Source organism: Cnephaeus nilssonii (assembly GCF_951640355.1).
Source record: "Cnephaeus nilssonii genome assembly, chromosome: X".
Lineage (NCBI taxonomy): Eukaryota > Metazoa > Chordata > Mammalia > Chiroptera > Vespertilionidae > Cnephaeus > Cnephaeus nilssonii.
The window spans coordinates 11,907,535-11,920,662 of NC_137071.1; the positions used below are offsets into that span (position 1 = coordinate 11,907,535).

The 13,128-nt window shown below is 40.1% G+C and overlaps 1 protein-coding gene across 2 annotated transcripts in view; it reads right to left on the minus strand.

Moving 5' to 3' along the window:
* APOO (apolipoprotein O) overlaps window positions 1-13,128 on the minus strand; it is a 55,288-nt gene that overhangs the window by 13,124 nt on the left and 29,036 nt on the right. Inside the window, exons 5-7 of one of the 2 annotated variants that reach the window (XM_079765773.1) lie at window positions 11,344-11,439; window positions 6,528-6,619; window positions 1,608-1,688 (exon numbers count right to left, since the gene is read on the minus strand). In XM_079765773.1, coding sequence (XP_079621899.1) covers window positions 1,608-1,688; window positions 6,528-6,619; window positions 11,344-11,439 — 269 coding nt within the window. The remainder of the gene's footprint in view (window positions 1-1,607; window positions 1,689-6,527; window positions 6,620-11,343; window positions 11,440-13,128) is intronic. The other variant, XM_079765774.1, reaches the window with a different exon arrangement.

Genomic DNA, 13,128 nt, shown 5'->3' on the forward strand with positions numbered 1-13,128 from the left:
GCCTGACCACACAGTGAACACTCACAACTGAGGCCGAGTTTCACTTTCTAGGGCTGTGTACAGCTTCCCTGACATTCCAGTATTTTCTTTCTAGGGCTGTGTATAGCTTCCCTGACATTCTAGCATTTTCTTTCTAGGGCTGTGTATAGCTTCCCTGACATTCTAGTATTTTCTTTCCCATATAAAAATCAGTGTAGACTTAAGGAATTTTTTAAACAGGAAAGGAAGCTTCCAAAGAAAATGTCAAGAGAAATGAAAGTAAAACAATGAGTGTTTAGTCTTTAAAAGGGATTACCAAAGGGCATTTGATATTAATTCAGAACTTCTTACTCACGAGCTAGTTTGAATAGGCTCAATAGAGATTAATTCCTTTAGAAACCAGTACAAAAATTTGTCAAGATTTCACTGGAAGTGGTGATGGCCAGAGGGCGGGGAGCAGAGGTGGGTAAAGGGAGGGGGTGGGGAATGAGGACATCTGTAATAGTGTCAACAATTTTTAAGAGTCTCATGCTCTACCGACTGAGCTAGCCGGGCACGGTTGTGTCAACAATTTTTAAAAAGCATAAACAAATACCAAAAAAAGATTTCACTGGGAGAGTATTTATGTATACAATGAGGAGGGCTTATAAATTTATTCTATAACATTACTTCCAAATTTCCAAATTCTGGTTTTTAATTTTGAGATAGTTATATTTTTTATTGTGATTTGATAGTAGTCAAAATAAACTTCCTTCAATTTACAATGAAGTTATGTTAATATAAGAATTCTAATTCTTCCTTAGCAAGCTGTGCCTCTGAGTGCCTGAAGGAGACATGATGCCTTGTTCTGTGCTCATTCTTATCAGGGAAAGAGAGAAAATTCCAGTAAACATGGGCAATATCCAATGAGCTATATGGCTGTAAGAAAAGATAAATGATGACACCTCCTTATAGTTATGCAACCTTTGCCGCGTGTCTTGCCTGTGGCTGAGATACAGTATTACTAGAGGAAAGAACAGGAGCTTATGGCAGGTGAAACAGCAAGAGGAGTCTTGGTTATGTCTTTGGCCTAGGAGCACGTATGTTCCCTTCCTATCCAGTTTTGATAAAACTTCCAGATACTATGCTATAATTTAATTAAGCAAATTATTAATACAATAAAATGGAAATTATGGTATAAGACTGCTGTGGAATGCATTTTATGGTTACCATCTATTCAGACCTGCTGGTAATAAGGAAAAGCACAGAAGTTCTATTGTTTCTCCACTAATGGTCACCAGAGAATCTGAGCAAGAGGTCAAATAAATAAACAGAAAAGGCAAGATTGAACAACAGGGTTAGCAAGAATTTTACAAAATTCTAGAGCAGGGGTGGGGAACCTTTTTTCTGCCAAGGGCCATTTGGATATTTATAACATCATTCATGGGCATACAAAATTATCAACTTAAAAATAAGCCTGCTATATTTGGTCAAACTTTTAAATTACTCAGCCCTAATGCCTTGGCAGGGCCAGACCAAATGATTTCTCGGGCCTAATACGGCCCAAAGGGCCGGATGTTCCCCACCCCTGCTCTAGAGAAACCACATATTTAAACCAAAAGGAAGATAATGAAAAAGGTCTGTTTTACCTTTTGAAAGTTCTCCTTCCACAAATCTTCTACAACTATGTATCCTCGTAAACCCCAGTCGTATAATTTCTCCCCACTGACCTGGAAACAAAATAGAAAAGATCCACTGCTAGTCAGTACATGACTGGTAAGGAATAGAATTTTCCATTTTCCTGTTCCCAATAGAACAATATTTAAGCATATGATCACTACAGAAGTCTGGAGACATACACATTAAAACTGTGCAACATGAGCAAATAAAAAATAGTAAGAGGGATAGAATAAGAAGAACAATACTTTGCTGTGTGTAGTTATTTAAAATAATCTGCCCTCGCCGAAACCGGTTTGGCTCAGTGGATAGAGCATCGGCCTGCGGACTGAAAGGTCCCAGGTTCAATTCTGGTCAAGGGCATGTACTTTGGTTGCGGGCACATCCCCAGTAGTGGGTGTGCAGGAGGCAGCTGATCAATGTTTCTCTCTCATCGATGTTTCTGGCTCTCTATCCCTCTCCCTTCCTTTCTGTATAAAATCAATAAAATATATTTTAAAAAATAATAATAAAATAAAATAATCTGCCCTCAATTAGGTGTATATTCCAAACTTTCATAATTTCAAGGGGAAAAAACATAGATCACTGCTGACATGGGAAATTCCTGAAAATCAGACACAGAACGAAGGCTTCTACCTACCACATGGAGCACATAACAGCCAATCAAATCACACCGCCAAGATGAAAATCAATCATTCATGTTAGGGGCTTAGGTAAAAAACTGGAGAACCCAATGAAGATGCTCTCAGTCTTCCCAGGTCCCTCAAAATATAAAGTCTTCAAGTTTCTACAGGGATTTTGCCTCCTGATCCAAAATCCTTTCTACAACATCCTGAGATGTAGGCCCCCGAGTCAGAGAATATTGGGGGGTCAGGGAGTTCACTACCTAAAAGGCACTTGTCCACCTTTGGCTAGCTAGATTTAATGGTTTGAAAAATTTTTTTTAAATTATTGAGCTTTCTTTTTTTTAAAAAAAAAGCTTCCAGTAATTTGCACTCATTGGTCCTGTTTGTGACAAAGAATGTTGATTACTCTTCCACATGACAGTAATTCAAAATTTCAGTCCTGACCAGTTTGGCTCAGTGGATAGAGCTTCGGCCTGCGGACTGAATGGTCCCGGGTTCGATTCCAGACAAGAGCATGTACTTTGGTTGCAGGCACTTCCCCAGTGGGGGGTGTGCAGGAGGCAGCTGATTGATGTTTCTCTCTCATGGATGTTTCTAACTCTCTATCCCTCTCCTTTCCTCTCTGTAAAAAATCAATAAAATATATTTAAAAATTTTTCAGAAAACAGTTACTCTTCTCTTCCTAATTTTTATAATAATTTATCCATATATAGCATTTTAGTTTACAAAGCACATTCACATGAATTATCTCTATTCTATACACAGTGCTAGTAAATCCAGTGGTAGTTGTAACATGCTGATTACAAGTTATATTCTTCCAGTTGCTGCAACCATTCTTAAAATATGATATGCTATGATTCTCAGACCCATAGGGAGACATGTCAAACATTTAACACATATATTACACTTTTCGGTGTTATAAATTTCTGAGAGGAAAATAACATTCACCATCACTTTAAGGGTTTTCTATAGTACTTTTATCCAAACACTACTGAACAGAAAACAGAATGTTTGAAATTAAGAGGTTTGTCCAAAGTCAGACTATTCATAAAAAACACACAAAAATTTAAACTGTGAAATAGGAACCAAATGACACTAAAACAGTATCAGAAAATCTTTTTCAATCACTGATATTTGTTTTGTTTTACTGTGGCAAAATAAGCATAACATAAAATTTACCATTTTAACCATTTTAGGTGTACAATTCGGTGGCATTACAGTAAATACATTCACAATGTATGCAACCATCATCACTATCCATTTCTGGAACTTTTTCATGACAAACGGATCACTAATGTTTTATACCTAGGGAAAATAAAGTGAATTGTTTTGTTCTGGCTTACCCTAGGTACAAAATAAAAGACAAAACTCCTTCCCACTGACTTTAAAAATAAATTAGAATACAACTCAGATTTGCATCCTACTATCTTGGTTGTGAACATAAAATATATTTTTTCAACATATGCTATAGCATATAGGATTTTTAAAAAGTCTTTTATTCAGGGAGCAGCCACCTGTGCCTGTCAATCAGCAGCCAGGCCCACCCTATCCATTTACTGTTTAAACCACAGCAGACTGACATGATGTTAGATTATTTTTATGATCTAGAGCAGACAGAGTGATACTCTGTTCCTGAGCTGGGGCTGAAAGACAGAGGAACATAAACTGTCTGCCTTCAGGGCTTCAATAAACAATGTCAAGACCATCTTACTGGAATTTTCCACCAAAGCCATCAATTTCCCACAGCTGGAACCACTAGGGCCCCATCTACAACTGCAGCACAATCCAGGAATCTACACTCAATCCTGTCACGAGGACTCCAGGGAGCTGAGTGTCACGTCAGCCTGGCTCAGAGGCCCCAGCGCCCATTTCTGATGGCAGCACTGCTCCTCCTCCTAGGACAGAGTCTCCGCGTGATACGGAAGTTCTGGCAACTGATCCCTGTCTCCATCAGCTGTCCAGGAAATCAAAACCTACAGCCTGCTTCACTCTTGCCAATTTTCCAAGGAACACCATGTCTAGAGTCCCGCTACGTTCAGACATCACTGCCCTAAAGGAATCTAGTCTATATCAGTGGTTCTCAAACTTCATATAGATAAAAATCCCTTGGTGGCTTACTAAAACAGATTGCTAGCCCTAACTCTCAGTGCCTGAGTCAGTAGGTCTGGGTTAGGGCCTGAGAATTTGCATTTCTTTCTCTAACTTTAAAAACATTTTGTTATTTATTTTTATCCAAAAGAATGGGTTTCTCTTGCCCTGGCCGGTGTGGCTCAGTTGGTTGAGCATCATCCTGTGCACCAAAGGGTCCCCGGTTCAATTCCCAATCAGGCCACTTGCCCAGGTTGCAGGTTCGATCCCTGGTTGGGGTGCGTGCAGGAGGCAACTGATCAACGTTTCTCTCTCTCTCCCTCTCCCTTTCTTTCTCTGTAAAATCAATAAAACATACTTTTTAAAAAAGAGTAATTTTAAAAATGTATTTGGAAGGGAAAAAAAAGAATGTGTTTATCACAAAAATTTGATAATCACACCACCAACTGCAGCAAAGTCTATAGAGTTACACTGATGGGGGAGTGTTCCCTGGGTATTCCCATGTCAGCAAAGGTCGTAAAGGAGGAAAAGAGTAAAAGAAAAAATACTCAAAACAAATCCAAAACCCATGGTGACTTTGGGGAGAGACATGACATGACAGCTTCTGTCTTCTCTCATTGTCAGCTGCAGGTGTATTTCAGCAGAATCAAGTACGATTTAACTTGTGTAAACTCTTCATATCAACTCCAGGACCTTAATTGTACCCTGACTGTTAGCAGCAATCAGCACAGTGGACTACTATTTTAAAAAACCAGTTAAGATGGATGCAGAAGGAACCTCACTTGGTTGTCCATTAATAATCCAGTGCACTTCACCAGCAAGCTATTAAACAAAGCAGCAAAGCCCTGACAGGTTTGGCTCAGTGGATAGAGCGTCGGCCTGCGGACTGAAAGGTCCCAGGTTCGATTCTGGTCAAGGGCATGTACCTAGGTTGCGGGCACATCCCCAGTGGGGGGTGTGCAGGAGGCAGTTGATCGATGTTTCTCTCTCATTGATGTTTCTAACTCTCTATCCTCTCCCTTCCTCTCTGTAAAAAATCAATAAAATATATAAAAAAATAAAATAAAGCAGCAAGGAAAGCAGCACCTGAAGTGCTGGTTTTAAAGGCTGTATGGAGGGGAACCCTCAGACTTAGCCAGCTGTCCTAAGCCAGACAGAAGCCTCCAGTTTATGTAGGATCACTGCAATTTGTAGACAAAAGGCATTTTTCATTGGTCCACCTGGATGGTTCCTGCAGGTTCCATGAGAATTTGCATTTCTAACAAGTTCCCTGGTGATCTTGATATTGCTGGTCCAGGGATCAGCTGTTATGGACTAAATTATGTGCCCCCAAAATTCAAATGTTGAAACCCTAACCCACAACATAACTATATTTAGAGATAGGGCCTTTTAAGGTTAAATGAGGTTTACATTGTACAGTGAAAAGGCCATGTTAAGACACAGCGAGAAGGCGGCCATCTGCAAGCCAAGGAGAGAGGCCTCAAGAGAAACCAATCTTGCCGACACCTTGCTCTTGGTCTTCCTTCCTCTAGAACTGCGAGAAAATAAATTTCTATTATTTAAGCCCCACAGTCTGTAATGTTTTGCTATGGCAGCTCGAGCTAAGACATCAGCTTTAGCCATCCATGTTGCCTGCCACTGTATTCTACTTGCCAGCATGCCATCAAGCTAAGGCCTGAAGAATGAGGAAGGAGTAACCAACTGAGAGCCCTGAGAGCAGTGACTGCATTCCCTGAAGTACCTAGCAAGGGAAGCGAGGCCAGCTCTAGGACCAGGGAGAAGGCGTGGAGGGCCGAGTACAGGCCCGGGCCAGCAATTCCAAGGAGGGCGCTGCGACCTGAGACGCCTGAACTGAGAATGACCCATAACTGTCAACTTTGAAATTTGAGTCTCTAGACTTCCAAGTCAATATGCAAAAAAAAAAGAAAAAGAAAAAAAAAGGATCTTAAGGGTTTTTTTTAATATTCAAATTAGTGTGTTTTCTGAATACTGACATGATTGGAAGGAGAGCCAGAGCTGAACTACATAGTGGAGAACACTTAAATTTGCTCTATTCATTTATATGTGCAAATAAACTTTAGTCTGGTGTTATAAAAGCTATAAAATAAAAGCAAGCAGTAAACCCATTCATACATAAGCAAGAATAAGGAACAGCTTAACTTGCTGGGTCTAACTTACCTGGACAAATACGATGGCTTGTTGTGGATAATAAAGCGAGGCAGCTAATCCCATGGAAATAGGTGGATATACCAGCTTCTTTATTTTTGAACCTATTAAATAAAAGGTTATGTACACTGTCAGATGATTCCACTTTTACCATCACACTTTGCCTGTATATCTAACACTGAATAAAACGTCTTCGGTCCTAAGATTGACAGAGAATGTGCCTACTAATATCAAGCATATAAAAAGGGACTGCCACATTTTCACAGCTTCAGAGCGATAGAATTCACACAACTTCCCTGTACAAAGTGTTTTAAAGTGTACAATTCAATGGCTTTTTAGTTATTCAGAGAAGTGTGCAACAATCACCACAATCAACTTTAGAATATTTTCATCACCCCCAAAAGAAAACCTCATCCACTAGCAGTTGCCCCCAATTCCCCCATCACTCACAGCCCTAGGGAACCACTCATCTACTTTCTCTCTCTAAGGACTGGCCTAGTTAGATATTTCATATAAGTGAATTATATAATATGTGGTCCTTGTGACTGGCTTCTTTTGTCAGCGCAATGTTTAAGAGAATCACCATTTTCAAGGAAGCAGAAAAAAAAGTGTTTTGATGCCGAAACCGGTTTGGCTCAGTGGATAGAGCGTCGGCCTGCAGACTCAAGGGTCCCAGGTTCGATTCCGGTCAAGGGCATGTACCTTGGTTGCAGGCACATCCCCAGTAGGGGGTGTGCAAGAGGCAGCTGATCGATGTTTCTCTCTCATCGATGTTTCTAACTTTCTATCCCTCTCTCTTCCTCTCTGTAAAAAATCAATAAAATATATTTTTTTAAAAAAAGAGTTTTGAAAAGAAAAACTACATAGTATTTTGGTTTCTAAGGTGTGTGTCCTTTTATAGTAAACTGGATTCCTACTTACATATTGAACACAAGCATTCCTCTCCTCTCCTTTCTAATACTCTGTGGTAATAACAGTACAAGAAGAAAATACAGATAATAAACCCACAACAAAGAGGAAATGTGTGGAGGGGGTACTGACAGATAAGAAGTATCAACCACTTTTCAGAAAATGGAGAGTGTGCCCAGCCAGCGTGGCTCAGTGGTTGAGCATCGACCTATGAACCAGGAGGTCACGGTTGGATTCCCGGTCAGGGCACATGCCTGGGTTGCTGACTAGATCCCCAGTGGGGGGCATGCAGGAGGCAGCCGATCAATGATTCGCTCTCATCACTGATGTTTCTATCTCTCTCTCCCTCTCCCTTCCTCTCTGCAATCAATAAAAATATATTTTAAAAAAAAGAAAGAAAATGGAGATTGGATGGAAGCAAGAAGACACACAGCCCTGAAGTCCTGAGGAGGGAGGGGCTATAGCACAGGAAGGAGCAGGATGTCCCAGCAGCCCAAATATGGCAGGTGTTGTGGAGGGTGGAAAGGGCAACCAGGGATCAAGACATGGGTATAGCCCTGGGCCGTCTGGCTCAATAGATAGAGATCAGCCTGGGGAATGAAGGATCCCAGGTTCAATTCTGGTCAAGGGCATGTACCTTGGTTGCAAGCTCGATCTGATTCATGGCCCCAGTCTGGGCGGGTGTGGGAGGCAACCAATCAATGTGTCTCTCTCACATGGATGTTTCTGTCTCTCCCCTCCCTTCCACTCTCTAAAACATCAACAGAAAAATATCCTCGGGTGAGGATTAACAAAACAAAACAAAAAAAGACAAGGGTATAAATGCAAGTCCTGTGCATGGACCAGTTGACCTTCTCCTGCCCTCACACCAGCCCAGTGCAAAACTGCCTGTGGCCAGGTGTCTCTCCAGGCAAAAATTTAAAAAGTGGATGGGGTGGCCCAGCCAGTGTTGTTTAGTGGTTGAGCATTGGCCTATGAACCAAGAGGTCACAGTTCAATTCTCGGTCAGAGCACAAGCCTGGGTTGTGGGCTCGATCTCCAGTGTGGGGTGTGCAGGAGGCAGCTAATCAATGATTCTCTCTCATCACTGATATTTCTATCTCTCTCTCCTTTCCTCTCTGACATCAATAATAAAAATATATATTTTTAAAAAGTTTAAAAAGTGGATGAGTTGTCTCTAAAGAAATGCCATAGATTTCTGTTGAGAACCAAGATATGTGGTGTAGTGTGCACATACGTGTAAGTGCCTGAGAGGAGATAGAGCCTTCCTCACTCAGGCACTAAGCGCAGGCACCTCTCATATTAAGTCAGTTTCCATTCAGCTCATCCCGAGGTAGAACCTGTCTGTCAGCAAGCCCCATCTATACCCCAAAAGTTCCTATTGGCATTTCAATCGCTTTGCTCTTAAACATGACTGTACAACCAAGGATCACTAGTCATTTGAGGAAAGCTTGCAATATAAAAGAGAAAACTGAGATAAGCAAGAAGGAAAAAATGACCCTATAGGAAACAAGAAATTAAAAACAAAACTAAACCTGTAATTAAGTATCATCAAATAAACTCAAGAAGCTACTACATTTTTTTTAAAAAGTTCGAAGAAAAAGGAACATTCAGAGAACAAGAAAGAGGTCTTGGAAATGACCAACTTAAAAAAAATCAAAAGGAATAAAATAAAATAATCAAGAGTATATAAGAGACATATAGGGCCAGTTTAAACAGCTCAATCGCTAATGCATATGAGTCCAGGAAGGAAAAAGATAAGAGTAAATTTTCAAAGAAATACAAGATTGACAGATGCCTTCCTGCAGCTGAAGGCTGCAAGCCACCAAAATGCCCAACCAGGAATGAAACAACTATATGTAGTCACAGCACCATGGGAATTCAGAGCACTGCAGATTAAGAGAAGCTCTTCAAAGCTTCCAGAAGGGGGGTGGGGAAGGAATCACTTCAAAAAGAACAAGCTTCCAGCCTGGCTTCTGACTCTCATATCTGCAACTCCTGAGCTAGAAGGTGTGGCCTTCAAAGTTTTGATGGAAAACAAACTCTACGCCCAACCACACTATCACTTGGTATGAGGGCAGAAAGTAATTTTCAGACCTGCAAGGACTTAGAAAGTTTACCTCCAACATAGGCATTTTTGAAAGTGACTTAAGCATGTAGTTCAACAGCATGGCAGAGCAAACCAAGGAGATGGTGACATGGAACCGGAAAAGGGGGTCACACCCAAGAGAGTGTGGAGCCGTATCCCAAGACAACAGCTGTGCTGAATGTCAGTCCAGACTGAGAGATGTGCAGCCTGGGGAAAAGGGGGAATTGAGCAGGATGGAGAGTGGGGAAAACCTGAGAATGAGGTTAAGAAAACATGTAGAGGGTGAAACAGGGAAATACACTTGAAATTGACTTGACATGAGAAATAGTCTCCACTGAGAGACACATGTTTTTACATGGGATGCATATAGATGCTAGTGCTAGTGCGATGTATATTATTAACACTTACACAGGATAACATATAAATGCTGTTTATTGGTTTTGTGTGTGTGTGTGTATGTGTGTGTGTGTGTGTGTGTGTGTGTGTGTGTGTGTATTTTTAAATCCTCACCCAAGGAAATGCTTTTTATTGATTTTAGAGAAAGGAAGGGAGGGGGAGGGAGAGAGAGAGAGACGTTGATGTGAGAAACACCGATCAGTTGCCTCCCATACACACCCAGACTGGGAATTGAACCCCAAACCCAGGTATGTCCCTGACTGGGAATCAAACCCTTGACCTTTCAGTGCATGGGATGTTGCTCAACCAACTGAGTCAGGGCTCTAAATTTAATCCTTATATACAGTAGACGGGAAGAGGGCGCAGAAACTCCAACCAGAGTTCATTTTACAGGTTGGGCGAATGGCACCAGCGCAGCGTTTCTCCAGGTTCTAACATTACCATTAAGGCATGCACAGCGAAGACTTTTAAAAGTGGAGGAATGGATACCGAACTAGTGTCTATAGTTATCTTTTATGGGGATCTGATTACAGAGTTCATAAACTTTCTATTTTAGGAATTTTTGTAAAATCTGGATTTCACAATCAGTGAATCATCAAGCAGTTCATAACAAATTCATTTCATTATAGTGAAGAATGTTTTCATCCTTGGTTTTCTATAAATGTTTTATAGTTCATCAGTATAGTGTAGTAATATTTTTATGTTGGCATTTATTAGCATTTACTTTTAAGTGTTTAAAAAAATTTTATATCCTCGAGGACTAAAGCTACAATGAATCAAAAAATTTAAAAATTTTCTATGAGATCACTGTTCTGTTCACTGTGATTAATAGCCTATTCTTAAGAGTGAAACATTTAGCCAAAACCGGTTTGGCTCAGTGGATAGAGCGTCGGCCTGCAGACTGAAAGGTCCCAGGTTCGATTCCGGTCAAGGGCATGTACCTTGGTTGCGGGCACATCCCCAGTAGGGGGTGTGCAGGAGGCAGCTGGTCGATGTTTCTCTCTCATCGATGTTTCTAGCTTTCTCTCCCTCTCCCTTCCTCTCTGTAAAAAATCAATAAAATATATTTAAAAAAAAAAAAGAGTGAAACATTTAAAAACAGTGTCTTAGGTATGACAGACTTTGGTTAACAACAGTTCACTCTTTCTGTACCAAAGAGCAACAGTAACTTGATCAAGTAAATGTGCCTATAAAGGATAACTAATTTTTTTTCAACCAAGAATATATAATTTTTCGTGTTTTTTTTTTACAATTTCTATATATGCTTAAAATCAAATATATTGGAGAAAACAACCATATCAATTATATATTAAGAAGGCCATACTCAGGATCCAACTCATTCTAAAAACGTAAATGAAAAGAAAGAACCAAATATATATATCTTCTCTCTCCCTTATGAACTATTTTTTTTAAATTTCACAAAATTGTACCTACCTCTAGCCAAAAGGAGTCCAACAATGCCAGCAAAACCAATAACACCAAGTCTTGGAAAAAATCCAGGAGGAGCATTTTGGAGAAATTCATAGCTGTCTACAATAGAATCAGACCAGGAAACAGTTCCATAAATTACTCATTAAAAAGCAAACCAAAAAATCTTAAATATAAGTAGTATATATAGTATCAGATGCTTTTTAAATAATGTATTCTTGGCTTTCTGCTAATATGCTTCTTTTCAACACCTTCTTTTTATATGATAAACATGAAATAAAGGCAAAATGTAGGCCTATCTGCCATGCCTTATGATTTACTATTCACATACCAAGTATCCAATTTCCAAACACTTTTGGTCTGACAACCTACGGACAGTAGAGTAATGTCAATTACCTTCATATTCCTAAAGGCTACAGACCAGAATCAACTATTCACACAGGGAGAAATACAAATAGAGATCCTTGTTATCTGAATTCTTGTTATCCAAACACAGAATACAGGAATACCTTAGAGATACAAAAAGTTTGGTTTCATCCCGGCCAGTTGTGGCTCAGTGGTTGAGCATTGACCTGTGACCCAGGAGATCACGGTTCGATTCCAGGTCAGAGCACATGTCGGGGTTTTCAGGCTTGATCCCCACTAGGGAGCATGCAGAAGGCAGCTGATCAACGATTCTCATCATTAATGTTTCTATCTCTCCCTCTCCCTTCCTCTCTGAAATCAATAAAAATATTTTTTAAAAATAACTAAAGACTTTCATCAAACCATTTGTTCATCTAAAATCTAAGAACTCGCCGAGACCGGTGTGGCTCAGTGGATAGAGCGTCGGTCTGCGGACTGAGGGGTCCCGGGTTCGATTCCGGTCAAGGGCATGTACATGGGTTGCGGGCACAGCCCCGGTGGGGGGTGTGCAGGAGGCAGCTGGTCGATGTTTCTCTCTCATCGATGTTTCTAGCTCTCTATCCCTCTCCCTTCCTCTCTGTAAAAAATCAATAAAATATATTTTAAAAAAATAAATAAATAAAATAAAATAAAATCTAAGAACTCTTTTTTAAAAAAGTTTGGTTTCAGACCACCACAATAAAGCAAATCACATGAGTTTTTTGGTTTCCCAGTGCCTATAAAAGTTACGTTTATACTGTAGTGCAGTCTATTAAGTGTGCAGTAGCATTAGGTTTAAAAGAATAATGTACATGCCTTAATTACAACATACTTTATTGCTTCATAAATGCTAAACATCATCTAAGCCTGTTGGAAAAATGGCACCGATAGACCTGCTCTAAGCAGGGTTGCCACAAATCTTCAATTTGTAAAAAAAAAAAAAAAAAAGCAATAAAGCAAAGCACAAGAAAATGGGGTAAGCCTATAGATTTGGGTAAATTTATCACTCTCTAAAGCTTTGCTGCCTGCTCTCTGAAACTAAGGAACTAAATACATTAGGCTCAGGGGGAAAAGCATCCTTTGCTATCTGAACTTATTCAAACTCAAGAAGAGAATAAATTTGGATAACGAAGGAAACTTATAGCACAAGTATATGCGGCAAATAGTCATTGTTGATAGTGATAAAAATAAATAAAGGCAACACGTAGGCCCATCTGCCACGTCTGAACACGCCTTATACTTGCATGATGCCACATCTCCTCTCCGCTCCACTGAGCCAATCCCATCAAATAACAGCCAGCTTAAGTCCTAATTACACAGAAAAGCCTTTCCTATGCTCATCAGCCCACACCGCTCTTCCTCCTCTAAAGGCCCATCATATTTATTCTCTGTACCATAATTTGATAC